Source organism: Oncorhynchus mykiss, chromosome 6, assembly GCF_013265735.2.
Source record: "Oncorhynchus mykiss isolate Arlee chromosome 6, USDA_OmykA_1.1, whole genome shotgun sequence".
Lineage (NCBI taxonomy): Eukaryota > Metazoa > Chordata > Actinopteri > Salmoniformes > Salmonidae > Oncorhynchus > Oncorhynchus mykiss.
The window spans coordinates 26,867,127-26,880,170 of NC_048570.1; the positions used below are offsets into that span (position 1 = coordinate 26,867,127).

Genomic DNA, 13,044 nt, shown 5'->3' on the forward strand with positions numbered 1-13,044 from the left:
TAAGATATTTGTCCCCATGTGCAGTTGCAAACAGTAGTCTGACTTTTTTATGGTGGTTTTGGAGCAGTGGCTTCTTCCTTGCTGTGCGGCCTTTCAGGTTATGTCGATATAGGACTCGTTTGACCTGTCATTGCCAACAAAGGGTATATAACAAAGTATTGAGATAAACTTTTGTTGTTGACCAAATACTTATTTTCCACCATAATTGGCAAATAAATTCATAAAAAATCCTACAATGTGATTTTCTTGATTTTTTTTCTCATTTTGTCTGTCATAGTTGAAGTGTACCTATGATGAAAATTACAGGCTATCTCATCTTTTCAAGTGGGAGAACTTGCACAATTGGTGGCTGACTAAATACTTGTCCTTCACTCTGCGGTCCAACTCTTCCCAAACCATCTAATTTGGGTTGAGGTCGGGTGATTGTGGAGGCAAGGTCATCCGATGCAGCACTCCATCACTCTCTTTCTTAGTCAAATAGCCCTTACACAGCCTGGAGGTGTGTGGGGTCATTGTCCTGTTGAAAAACAAATTATAGTCCCACTAAGCGCAAACCAGATGGGATGGCGTATCGCTGCAGAAAGATGTTGTAGCCATGCTGGTTAAGTGTGCCTTGTATTCTAAATAAATCACTGACAGTGTCACTAGCAAATCACCCCAACACCATCACACCTACTCAATGCTTCACGGTGGGAACCACACATGTGGAGATCATCCATTCACCTATTCTGCACCTCACAAAGACACAGCGGTTGGACTCATCAGACCAAAGGACAGATTTCCACCGGTCTAATGTCCATTGCTCGTGTTTCTTGGTTCAAGCAAATATATTCTTATTATTGGTGTCCTCTGAACAGTTGATGTTGAGATGTGTCTGTTTCTTGAACTCTGTGAAGCATTTATTTGGGCTGCAATTTCTGAGGCTGGAAACTCATGAACGTATCCTCTGCAGCAGAGGTAACTCTGGGTCTTCCTTTCCTGTGGCGGTCCTCATGAAAGCCAGTTTTATCATAGCGCTTGATGGTTTTTGTGACTGCACTTCAAGAAAAGTTCAAATTTCTTGACATTTTCCGGATTGACTGAACTTCATGTCTTAAAGGCATACCTGTTCATTGAAATGCATTCCAGGTGACTACCTCATGAAGCTGGTTTAGATAATGCCAAGAATGTACAAAGCTGTCATCAAGGCAAAGGGTGGCTAATTTGAATAATCTCAAATATAAAATATATTTTGATTTGTTTAACATTGATTTGTTTAGAGTATGAAATAGCACATATGGAATCATGTAGTAACCAAAAAAGTGTTAAATAAATTGGGGTATGTACGTACAGTCACTGTGGGAACGACGTCCTTGATGCTCTTATTGATAAAGCCAGTGACTGATGTGGTGTACTCCTCAATGCCATTGGAAGAATCCCAGATCATATTCCAGTCTGTGCTAGCAAAACAGTCCTGTAGTTTAGCATCTGCTTTATCTGGCCACTTTTTTATAGACCAAGTCACTGGTGCTTCCTACTTTCATTTTTGCTTGTAAGCAGGAATCAGGGAAATAGAATTATGGTCAGATTTGCCAAATCGAGGGCGAGTGGGAGCATTGTACCCGTCTCTTTTGTGTGGAGTAAAGGTGATCAAGTATTTTTCCCCTCTGGTTGCACATTTAAGATGCTCATAGAAATGAGGTAAAAGTTATTTAAGTTTCCCTGCATTGAAGTCCCATGCCCGCCCTGTGTCCTCTATACCTGCATCCCTTTCTCTTGCCAATGACGGGGATTTTGGCCTTGTTGGGTGTCTGACGTACATCCTGGGCGTCCTGCTTGTTGAAGAAAAAATCTTAGTCTAATCCGAGGTGAGTGATCGCTGTCCTGATATCCAGAAGCTCTTTTTTGCCGTAAGATTCGGTGGCAGAAACATTATGTACAAAATAAGTTTTAAAAAAACAACAAAAAAACACATAATAGCACAATTGGTTAGGCACCCGTGGTTCGGCAGGTAGCCTAGTGGTTAGAGTGTTTTTTTTAAACGGCTGCCATTTCTTCCGCCACCATTTTCAGGTCTCTCCAGAGATGTTCGATCGATTTCAAGTCCAGACTCTGGCTGGGCCACTCAAGGACATTCAGAGACTTGTCCCAAAGCCACTCCTGCATTGTCTTGTCTGTTTTCTTACGGTCGTTGTCCTGTTGGAAGGTGAACCTTCGCCCCAGTCTGAGGTCCTGAGCGCACTGGGGCAGGTTTTCATCAAGGATCTCTCTGTACTTTGCTCCGTTCATCTTTCCCTCGATCCTGAAAAGTCTCCCAGTCCCTGCCGCTGAAAAATATCCCCACAGCAAGATGCTGCCACCACCATGCTTCACAGTAGAGATGATGACAGCTTTCCTATAGACGTGATGCAATGGCATTCAGGCCAATGACTTCAATTTTGGTTTCATCAGACCAGAGAATCTTGTTACTCATGGTCTGAGAGTCTTTAGGTGCCTTTTGGCAAACTCCAAGTGGGCTGTCATGTGCCTTTTACTGAGGAATGGCTTCTGTCTGGCCACTTCACCATAAAGGCCTGATTGGTGTAGTGCTGCAAAAATGATCTCCACAGAGGAACTCTGGAGCTCTCTCAGAGTGAACATCGGGTTCTTGGTCACCTCCTTGACCAAGGCCCTTCTCCCCCGATTGCTCAATTTGACTGGGCGGCCAGCTCTAGGAAGAGTCTTGGTGGTTCCAAACTTCTTTTATTTAAGAATGATGGAGACCACTGTGTTCTTGGGGACCGTCAAAGCTGCAGAAATATTTTGGTACCCTTCCCCAGATCTGTGCCTCAATATAAACCTGTCTCGGAGCTCTACAGATAATTCCTTCGACATCATGGCTTGGTTTTTGCTCGAACATGCACTGTCAACTGTGGGACCTTATATAGACAGGTGTATGACTTTCCAAATCATGTCCAATCAATTGAATTTACCACAGGTGGACTCCAATCAAGTTGTAGAAACTTTTCAAGTATGATCAATGGAAACAGGATGCACCTGAGCTCAATTTTGAGTCTCATAGCAAAGGGTCTGAATACTTATGTAAATAAGGTATTTCTGTTTTTTATACATTTGTGATAATTTCTACAAACCTGTTTTAATTTTGCCATTGTGAGGTATTGTGTGTAGATTTATGAGGAAAATGTTTAATTGAATCAAATGTAAAACAAGGCTGTAACATAACAAAATGTGGAAAAAGTCAAGGGGTCTGAATACTGAACACTGAATGCATTTTTCAACCATTTCCCATCCTAAAAATTAGGAATAAACAAAAGCTTTGATTTCTTGTCAAACAGATGGAAAAGGGTATTAGAAATACATGAAAACACAATAATGTTGAAGTAAAGATCCCTGCCAACTAATATCAACACTGATATTTAGTTTGCAATAATATGTTTATGAAACATTGCCCTGTGCCTTAAAATTATGTTACCGGGGCCTCCCGGGTGGCGCAGTGGCGCACTTCATCGCAGCGGCGCACTGCATCACAGCGCTAGCTGTGCCACCAGCGACTCTGGGTTCGTGCCCAGGCTCTGTCGCAGCCGGCCGCGACCGGGAGTTCCAGGGGGCGACACACAATTGGCCTAGCATCGTCCGGGTTAGGGAGAGTTTGGCCGGTAAGGATATACTTGTCTCATCGCGCACCAGCGACTGGCCACTGTGGCGGGCTGGGCGCTGTGCGCGCTAACCAAGGTAGCCAGGTGCATGGTGTTTCCTCCGACACATTGGTGCGGCTGGCTTCCGGGTTGGATGCGCGCTGTGTTAAGAAGCAGTGCGGCTTGGTTGGGTTGTGTTTCGGAGGACGCATGGCTTTCGACCTTCGTCTCTCCCGAGCCCGTACGGGAGTTGTAGTGATGAGACAAGATAGTAATTACTAACAATTGGATACCACAAAATTGGGGAGAAAAGGGGGTAAAATTTAAATAAAAAATGTATTTTAAAAATGTGTTACCAAAAACTCACATATTTGTTTTCTATTTTCTATTTTATCTCCCGCGTGAGGAGGGAGGACAATGGAAGTTCAAAGAAGTAACAAGTAAAGGTAGACCTATCAATTAGTTTTAGGGTTTTTACTGATATCAATTTTGTTTATGAATTATGAAGTGATTAAAACTAAAAAGTCTCTTTCCAAACCGGTAACAGAATTTCATAACAATCGTTAACGTAATTTCTGCAATTGAATTGGCTACAAAGTGAACTCATAGTAGTCACAAAACACAGTTGGGTCACCTGCTACTGTCCTCCCTTCCACTAGCATACTGTTATGTTCAGCTGATAACTGTTATCTTTCTCTTTCTGTGTCTGGTGGTCAAAGCATTAGTGTGAAAAGTCTGGACAACCCTTCGCTCTCTCTCTCCCCCTCTTTTCTCTCTTTTTCCAATTAATGTCACTTCTCCCGGCTCTTACTGACGCCTACTCATGAGCCCCCTCTCTTTACATTTACTGTAACCAGCATCCTCACCCAGTGAGCACCGATTGACACTGGACGTCCATTGATGTTGAAGTTCAAATTTGATCAGTCCACCCTGGCCTTGATTTCAACATCCACAGACGTCGGTTTTTAGTCCGGACTTGCCCTGATTTCAACATCCACAGACGTCGGTTTTTAGTCCGGACTTGCCCTGATTTCAACATCCACAGACATCTGGACCGGCCTTCATTTGAACCAAACGTAGATGTCCATGAATGGTTCAGATTTGGTCCGGCCGAAATTTGAACCAATCATAGACGTCTATGTTTACAAGTTTGTACAGCATAGTACAGTACAGTAAAGAGAAGTAGAGTATAGTTCAGTACAGTAAAGAGAAGTAGAGTATAGTTCAGTACAGTAAAGAGAAGTAGAGTATAGCTCAGTACAGTACAGTAAAGAGAAGTAGATTATAGTTCAGTACAGTACAGTAAAGAGAAGTAGAGTATAGCTCAGTACAGTACAGTAAAGAGAAGTAGATTATAGTTCAGTACAGTACAGTAAAGAGAAGTAGAGTATAGTTCAGTACAGTACAGTAGAGTAAAGACAAGTAGAGTATAGTTCAGTACAGTACAGTAAAGACAAGTAGAGTATAGTTCAGTACAGTACAGTACAGTACAGTAAAGACAAGTAGAGTATAGTTCAGTACAGTACAGTACAGTACAGTAAAGACAAGTAGAGTATAGTTCAGTACAGTAGAGTAAAGACAAGTAGAGTATAGTTCAGTACAGTACAGTAAAGACAAGTAGAGTATAGTTCAGTACAGTACAGTAAAGACAAGTAGAGTATAGTTCAGTACAGTACAGTAAAGACAAGTAGATTATAGTTCAGTACAGTACAGTAAAGAGAAGTAGAGTATAGTTCAGTACAGTACAGTAAAGACAAGTAGAGTATAGTTCAGTACAGTACAGTAAAGACAAGTAGAGTATAGTTCAGTACAGTACAGTAAAGACAAGTAGAGTATAGTTCAGTACAGTACAGTAAAGACAAGTAGAGTATAGTTCAGTACAGTACAGTAAAGACAAGTAGAGTATAGTTCAGTACAGTACAGTACAGTAAAGACAAGTAGAGTATAGTTCAGTACAGTACAGTAAAGACAAGTAGAGTATAGTTCAGTACAGTGCAGCACAGTCCTGTAATTTAGAGTAGAGTAGAGTTAAGTACTGCAGACAGTAGATCACACTAGAGTTGAGTACACTATAATGTACTCTACTCTACTATACTTAACTATACTCTACTTTACTGTACTCTACTGAGCTGTACTGTGCTGTTCTTTCAAGTCCAAACTTGTGAAACATCGATGTCTATGATTGGTTAAGATTTGGTCAGGACCAACCAAATTTGGTCTTGTTTGGTGGCAGAGCTCATTAGAAAAATAGCCAGTGGGTAGAATAATACCCACATTGGCAAATTAGGATATTGCATATTTCCACCTTTGTGTACCTATTTAGGATATATCACTATGAAGAGAATGACATTCATATCCATAATTATGCATTTCTGTGTAGTACAGATCAGGGACCCATGATGAAAATCAGTTACCACAATTCTGTTACCGGATGTAAACCCACTTCACTTACTGTAGTTCAGAAACCAAAATAAAAAAATGTCAAACTCATGGTGTCATGTCATAGCTGACACCCTGTTCTTTCTGCAGACACCTTTGAATCTTAAAGGAAAACTACACCCCAAAACTATTTTTGGTATTTGTTTCATTAGTCCATTGTTGATATAGTCCCAAAATGTTTTGCATGTCAGCGATCAAGTATATATCTTGAAAACGTGATTGCTGACAAGCAAAATATTTTGGGACTATATCAACAATGGACTAACAAAAGTGTTGTTTTGGGGTGGAGTTTCCATTTAATAGGACCAGAAAACATGGTCACATAAAACAACTGAGGGAGATTTTACTGAGATTATGTTAGCAAATTTAGCATCTGCACAGTTCTTCTAGTAAATGTGTTTTTGTAACAATGTCAGTGTAAATTGTTAAAAATAGTCCTTGTGCATAGAGTTGTATGGTTTGTTAAACTTTGAAATCAATGTTTTTTGTTTGGCATACATTTAAAGTGTCTGCGCACAGTAACAGTGGAATTGCCCGGGTGCCATTCAGTCCTATAGAGGATGCAAATAATAGAATTCATCATGGCATCAAACCTCATCAAAACATTTCCTTATTCATAGTTAAAACTCCCTCTGCCAACTCAGAAACAATAGCCTTTATATAAAAAAAACAAAGAAATGACATCTCCCTCTTGTCACGCAGATAGTGACAATGGCCCGTTTCACCAACTTGACACAGTTTTGACTGTGTCCAGGGCCAGGCTGGCAAAAGCGGAGCTGTGCCAGTGAAAATAATCAAACCAAGCATGTTGTGATGCAGCAATACTGTCACTGTTCAAGTGCTACTGTCTGTGCCTTAGTATGGTTCACTAGTGCAGCTCCTTCACAATGTTGTGCACTTCAACCTGTGACATCTCTGGCTGGCAGGTTATAGATCAGGGATGGCCCTCTGATATATATATATTTTTTTTTTACTCAGTCAGGGTCTCAACTTACTGGTGTGAGTTAGAATAGTAGAATACACAAGGCTCAATTTCGAAATTTGGTAGTGCATCAGCAGTTTTTCTCTTGTTATATCAGTCACTGATAGTTGGTCAATTAGCCCATGTCAGCTAAATATTTTTAGATCGGTAACTTAGTTTAGTGGCCAGCTATCTAAAATTGTTTTCATGGTTGAATTACTGGCTGGGGGGGTGGATGTGAGTACACAGACCCGCGAGCAACTGCGACCCTTATGATGAGTTAAAAAAAAATTGTGGCCCCCACCCCTATCAAACTTGCCCATCCCTGTATTAGATGAACAACACAAAAACTCATCAAAATCCTACCAGCTCTCTCTGACCTAGTCAAAGATTGAAATACATGTGTGCGCTGATGAGTGATGATGAAATGTATGTATGCATTTATATTAATAAAGTGTCCATTTTGTACTTCTATTTTTGCAATAACACCCTCTACACTATCACAGACATTAGTTCATGAGTGAGTGGTTTGACTTCTTTCTTTTTTTTACTAGGGCTTAGCAGCAATGGACACATAACAAGCTTCAAGGATGTTCTGATTCGATCAGCATTTCACAAACATAACTAAAGGTAGTGTCTGTTTCAAACTGTATCTACCCAAATAAGAATAAACCAATCAGCAGTTACATGGAGTCATCTGTCATTTTCAAAATTGAGAAGATAGAAACAAAAATATAATATAACAACAAGAAAAACTATGACTTCAGTAACCCTGAGAAAATGACACCACTGTCTGTGGTTTTTAGAAAACAACAAAAGATGAACAGGAACTTCCACAGAGGTATGTTACCTTTGGTGCTAGCAAGCCGAGTAAAGGGCATTCCTTACTAGAATATTGTTATTTTTAGAATTATACCAATACAAACAAAGTTAAAAACCCAAATAATTGTCAGAAAAAAATGAACATACATAATGAGATCTAAATCATTCTACGAGATTATGGTTATTTTCTGTCCTGCTGAATACAGATATCTGTATGCCTATTATATTTACACATCTTAATGTTTTGTAAACAATGGAGGAAAAGCAACCAGGTGATAACTTTTGATACATTTTCACTTAACTATGTTTTGATAAGAATCTATGAAAGGCGTTACTGCTTGATACAGTGACAACATCAACCAAAGAACCTTGCAGGTACCAATAAACTGCTTTATTACAGTGTACTGACGTCAACATACTCGCTGAAACGGTTCCCCATTCGCTTTGCTTTACCTTGAGGGCGTGTATCCACACACACACATCATCCCCTAACTGAAGTGACTCATGTAGTAGGCTATGTGACTTGGTATTTTCATGATATCTGAAATGTCTAGTAATAGATTAATTACACAATTTCTACAGTATATGGGCCGCAAGAACGTTTCACCTGGTTATCACACAAACGTTTACACACAACGTGTAGCATGGCTCTAAATCACTTTAGAGTCGAACCTCTTGATTTACGGATTGCTACTGTATGGACATAAGGCGCACACGCTGACGAAACTTATTAATATCTATCCAACATTCACTTTCTTTCAGTGATCCCTATACAGCCAACATGTGTGACATATTCCAGGTAGCTTAACTTCGACCTTTCCTAAAGCTTCCTACATAACTTCAAAGTTTAATAGGCTTGGCCAACTAGCTAAATAATTAAAACTGCTGTGTGAAAACAGCCCTATTGTAAATAAGACGATATAATTGTCTAACTTACCAACGCCATATTTCTCTTTTTTTGTTGGAATCCAGCGGGTCATTGTGGGGAAATGATAGATAAATAAATAAATAAATAAGTGAACTGCTGGGCGGATAATACTTTTCTAGTCCTAAACACTACAGTTCCGCCATCATGACTTCAAAAGGGGGGAGGGGCGAAATCTAGGACGCTATGCAATTGAATCCAGCAGCGGAGCGTTGCGATATAGGGATGCGTAATTTGCGTAAAACGGTCATTCAATTACCAAATTGTGCCAATATGCCAACAATGTCAATAAGAACAATGTAACACAACCATACTTCAAATAAGTGATAAGAGTAACCTACACTACACTGTCTAGTAGGCTAGTGTACAGTGGGCTACCTTTCACCATGAGTACATGGTGCAAAAGCAAACTGTATGGGCACATGACAGAAGATGTAATTGCCACAACTAGAAGTATAAAAACGTTTTGATTTGACGTGATTCAACCATTAACTGTTTTATGTTCCTCAGGGTCGGGAATGTGAAGAATCCACTCGTTGTCATACTGCACAGTCTTTAGTGGACACTGACAGAGGGTGTGGTATGTGTGTTTGTAACAGTAGCCTGCTCTATCATCATCAGGTTCACACTGTTTATATTTTAGAGGATGAGTCTGTGTGAGGTTACCATTCATGCATTATGTAAGTTTGCATCAATGCATGCATTGATTATAATATTTTATTTATGACAATGGGCAGAGATGCCACACCCTTCCCCTCTCCACCCAATGAAGCCATCTGCAGCTGCTTAGTGGATCAGGCCTGTTATTCTACTTAGCCATTTGTCTTCACATCATGTGTTGCTAATAGCACTTAACAGAACAACCAAACGTTGCTGTCAATAACCATTAGCCATCCATTTAATTTGCTGTTCCCCTTGACAGCTTGATTTAGCTCTCACTATTTGGATTGTGATTTCTCTGTGTATTCTGTGCAATTGCTATTAGGTTTTAAGCATTAAACATTATTTGGGTTTTGCCAACCATCACAGATTATATCTTGATTTGATTCTGCAAAATGTCATATTCCCATGGAAACAGCAGGGTAACTGCAGATGGCATGAGTAGTCAGCCCATGGAATTATTGCAACAGTTTCTGGTACATATTTACATAGCACTTACAACTGCTATGCATGTTTGTGGCATGCACAATACAAAGGATTTGCAATTAAAATCACAATAGAGAAAAACTGAGTAGAACTAATCTTAAACAATTATTCGGTGTCGAGAGGAGGTTTAGCTACAATTAATGTTGTTTTTTTTGCTTGGGAAATGAGTATGGACATTTTTTGCAGAATATACTGTTGTGCTGGATGATTTATGTGGCTGAATACAATTAAAAGAGAGAGAGTGCTTTAGACTTGCATGGATTAAAATAATACATCTAAATCTACAGAAATGTTCAGCTCTCTCACAAGCCCCATGTAAGAGGTTCTAGATGAGAGAGGTGAGGGAGCCATGGTGCTGTATCCCCTGTCAATGCCAGACAACTCCACTGGGGACAGAGTGACTGGACTAAGGGAGGGGAAGAGAAGTTTGTTGTTACAAATCTATTGCATGTAAAAATGTCAACATGCAGTTACACAAATCAGCAACGTACCTACACTGTAATTACACTGTACACCTTCCCTTATTGTAAAGTGCAACCAATAGTTATCTTTGTTTGACTTGTTCATTGTCTGTTTTGCTTTACTAAGCTGCCTCATCTAAGCGATTAAAATACTGGACCACTGATGGTTTATGTACTTAAGTTCTATTGAATAATTTGACACAGTTTTGTTGGATCTGAGCATTTTTGGTTAAGTGATTTGTGTATTCTTAAAAATGCACAGGAACATCCTAATGTGCATCACAAATACAGTGAGCCAGTAGAAGGTCATGTTGGATTCAGGCAGATGTATTGGACTAGCAATGAATCAAAGCCCATTTCTAAATTCAGAGTAGGCCTTACTTTGCATAGTGTAAACAACTAGGCTAGGTCTGCAGATCTTTAGTAATATTCAGGTGTACACTTTTTGCCATGTAAAAAACTTCTACAAATATAATCACAAACAGAAGTGGAATCCTTTCATTTATTTATATAAAAAAGATCCTTTGACATTGTCACGCCCTGACCTTAGAGAGCCTTTTTATTTCTCTATTTGGTTAGGTCGGTGTGTGATTTTGGTGGGCATTCTAGTTTTTCTATTTCTTTGTTGGCCCGGTGTGGTTCCCAATCAGAGGCAGTTGTCTATCGTTGTCTCTGATTGGGGATCATACTTAGGCAGCCCTTTTCCCACCTTAGATTGTGGGATCTTGCTTTTGCATAGTTGCTATCTAGCCCTGCAGAACGTCATGGTCGGTTTTGTATTTTGTTGGAATTCAGTATTAGAAATCATGAACACTTTCCACGCTGCGCTTTGGTCTCATTCATCTAAAGACGGAAGTAACAGACATACCAGAGACCATTCAAATTAAAAGGAATTCCACAAGCTGTGAATAAGGAAGACAATATTGCCATCATGTGACAGCAAGTGGATTTACAACTATTATGAAACGGATACCTCTTATTCTGATTTTATGATTGTGCTTGAGTCATGGTATTATGAGGTCATATTCATAATTACAATAAGCTTATGAGAGACAGATTCAGGCTCAATAGGGCATTGTGTATAATTGTTTACGGAACATTCTACCAACTCAGGGCTTCTCACCCAGTGCTCTAGTTTAGATTGGATTGCATCACACGCCAGGCCTACTTTTATTAAAAACTCCTTGAGAGAAAGCATGACTGTGAAAGGACTCTTTTTCTGTCATCCCGAACAACAAGACACCCTTTATGGTTATCAGGTAACCATAACGGTAAACAGATTGAACGGTGAGTACTGTACCCTATCTATGGTGCTTTGGGGGTACAATGTTAACAGAAACAGGTGTACAAGTATAGTTACTGCCAGGATTGTAGGGCTTAAAGAACAATCGCTTTCATTGTCTTGTGGTCTCAAGTGAAAGACAGAGCTGGAAGAGAGTAAACAGCCTTATAGGAGCCCAGAGAGATGGGGTTGGGAGGATTGTCTCTACTGGCTAGTCTATCATTCCTCTCTTCATTTCCATCTGGTGGGGTCTTCGCTGCTCTGCCTCAGACTGGCTTACATGTGGTAAACCAACATTCATATTTTACTTATTGAATTTTACATGTTTATTTTGACATATGGGTCAAATAGAGATAAATAGTACACAGTATATGGTGTTTTCATATTTAGTCTACCAAATGGATTTATGTGGATTTTGGTCATGGGCCTACAGTATATACTGAGCGTTCCAAACATTAGGAACACGGGAAACTGTTGAGCGTGAAAAACACACCAGCATTGCAGTTCTTGACACAAATCAGTGTGCTTGGGACCTACCACATCCCCTGTTCAAAGGCTTTTTTTATATACCTTTATTTAACCAGGCAAGTCAGTTAAGAACAAATTCTTATTTTCAATGACGGCCTGGGAACAGTGGGTTAACTGCCTGTTCAGGGGCAGAACGACAGATTTGTACCTTGTCAGCTTGGGGGTTTGAACTCGCAACCTTCCGGTTACTAGTCCAACGCTCTAACCACTAGGCTACCCTGCCACCTCTTAAATCTTTTCTCTTGCCCATTCACCATCCGAATGGCACATATACACAATCCATGTTTCAATTATTGCAAGGTTTAAAAATCATCCTTTAATTTGTCTCATCCCTTTCATCTACACTAATTGAAGTGGATTTAACAAGTGACATCAATAATGGATCATAGCTTTCACCTGGATTCAACTGGTCAGCCTATGTCATGGAAAGAGCAGGAGTTCTTAATGTTTTGTACACTAATTGTATATTAAGAATTCTATTTTCCTTTTCTTATCACAGGCCTAATCGCAAGATATTGCTGCTGGGATGTAAAGTCTGCCTGAGCTATAAACACTGTCTGTTCCTTACTCGTCAACAAGGTAGCGGACTACAGCATCTGCATCAGAAGACGATCATAATCAACTCTTGTCCTCCAACCATCTGTTCCAAGATAAGACCATGAGTTCACCAGTGATCCCTTATATGATCCCTTCTCCCAAGGATGTTTCAGCACCTGTGGACCAAGGAGGCTAAAATACATATGAGTAGTGAGGATCCAGCTGTGGGTTCAAGCCCATATCATGTTTTCAGGTCCCAATGACAGAAGTGCACTCAGGGTTCAGGTGGATCCCTGGGCCCCATGCCCAGACTGGGCTATGCCAAACAC

General features: G+C 40.1%; 1 protein-coding gene and 1 non-coding gene across 3 annotated transcripts in view; both read right to left on the reverse strand.

Annotated features, from left to right (window-relative positions):
* LOC110525627 (dedicator of cytokinesis protein 5) overlaps positions 1–8,917 on the reverse strand; it is a 47,886-nt gene extending 38,969 nt beyond the window's left edge. For both annotated transcript variants that reach the window (XM_021605911.2, XM_021605910.2), the window contains exon 1: positions 8,774–8,917. In XM_021605911.2, the coding sequence (XP_021461586.2) occupies positions 8,774–8,816 (43 nt within the window). In that variant the 5' untranslated portion in view covers positions 8,817–8,917. The remainder of the gene's footprint in view (positions 1–8,773) is intronic.
* Positions 8,918–10,195: 1,278 nt separating this feature from the next.
* Positions 10,196–10,328, reverse strand: LOC118965120. The gene has a single exon (XR_005052451.1). It is a non-coding gene; the product is annotated as a small nucleolar RNA SNORA49 (small nucleolar RNA).
* Positions 10,329–13,044: the final 2,716 nt, after the last annotated feature.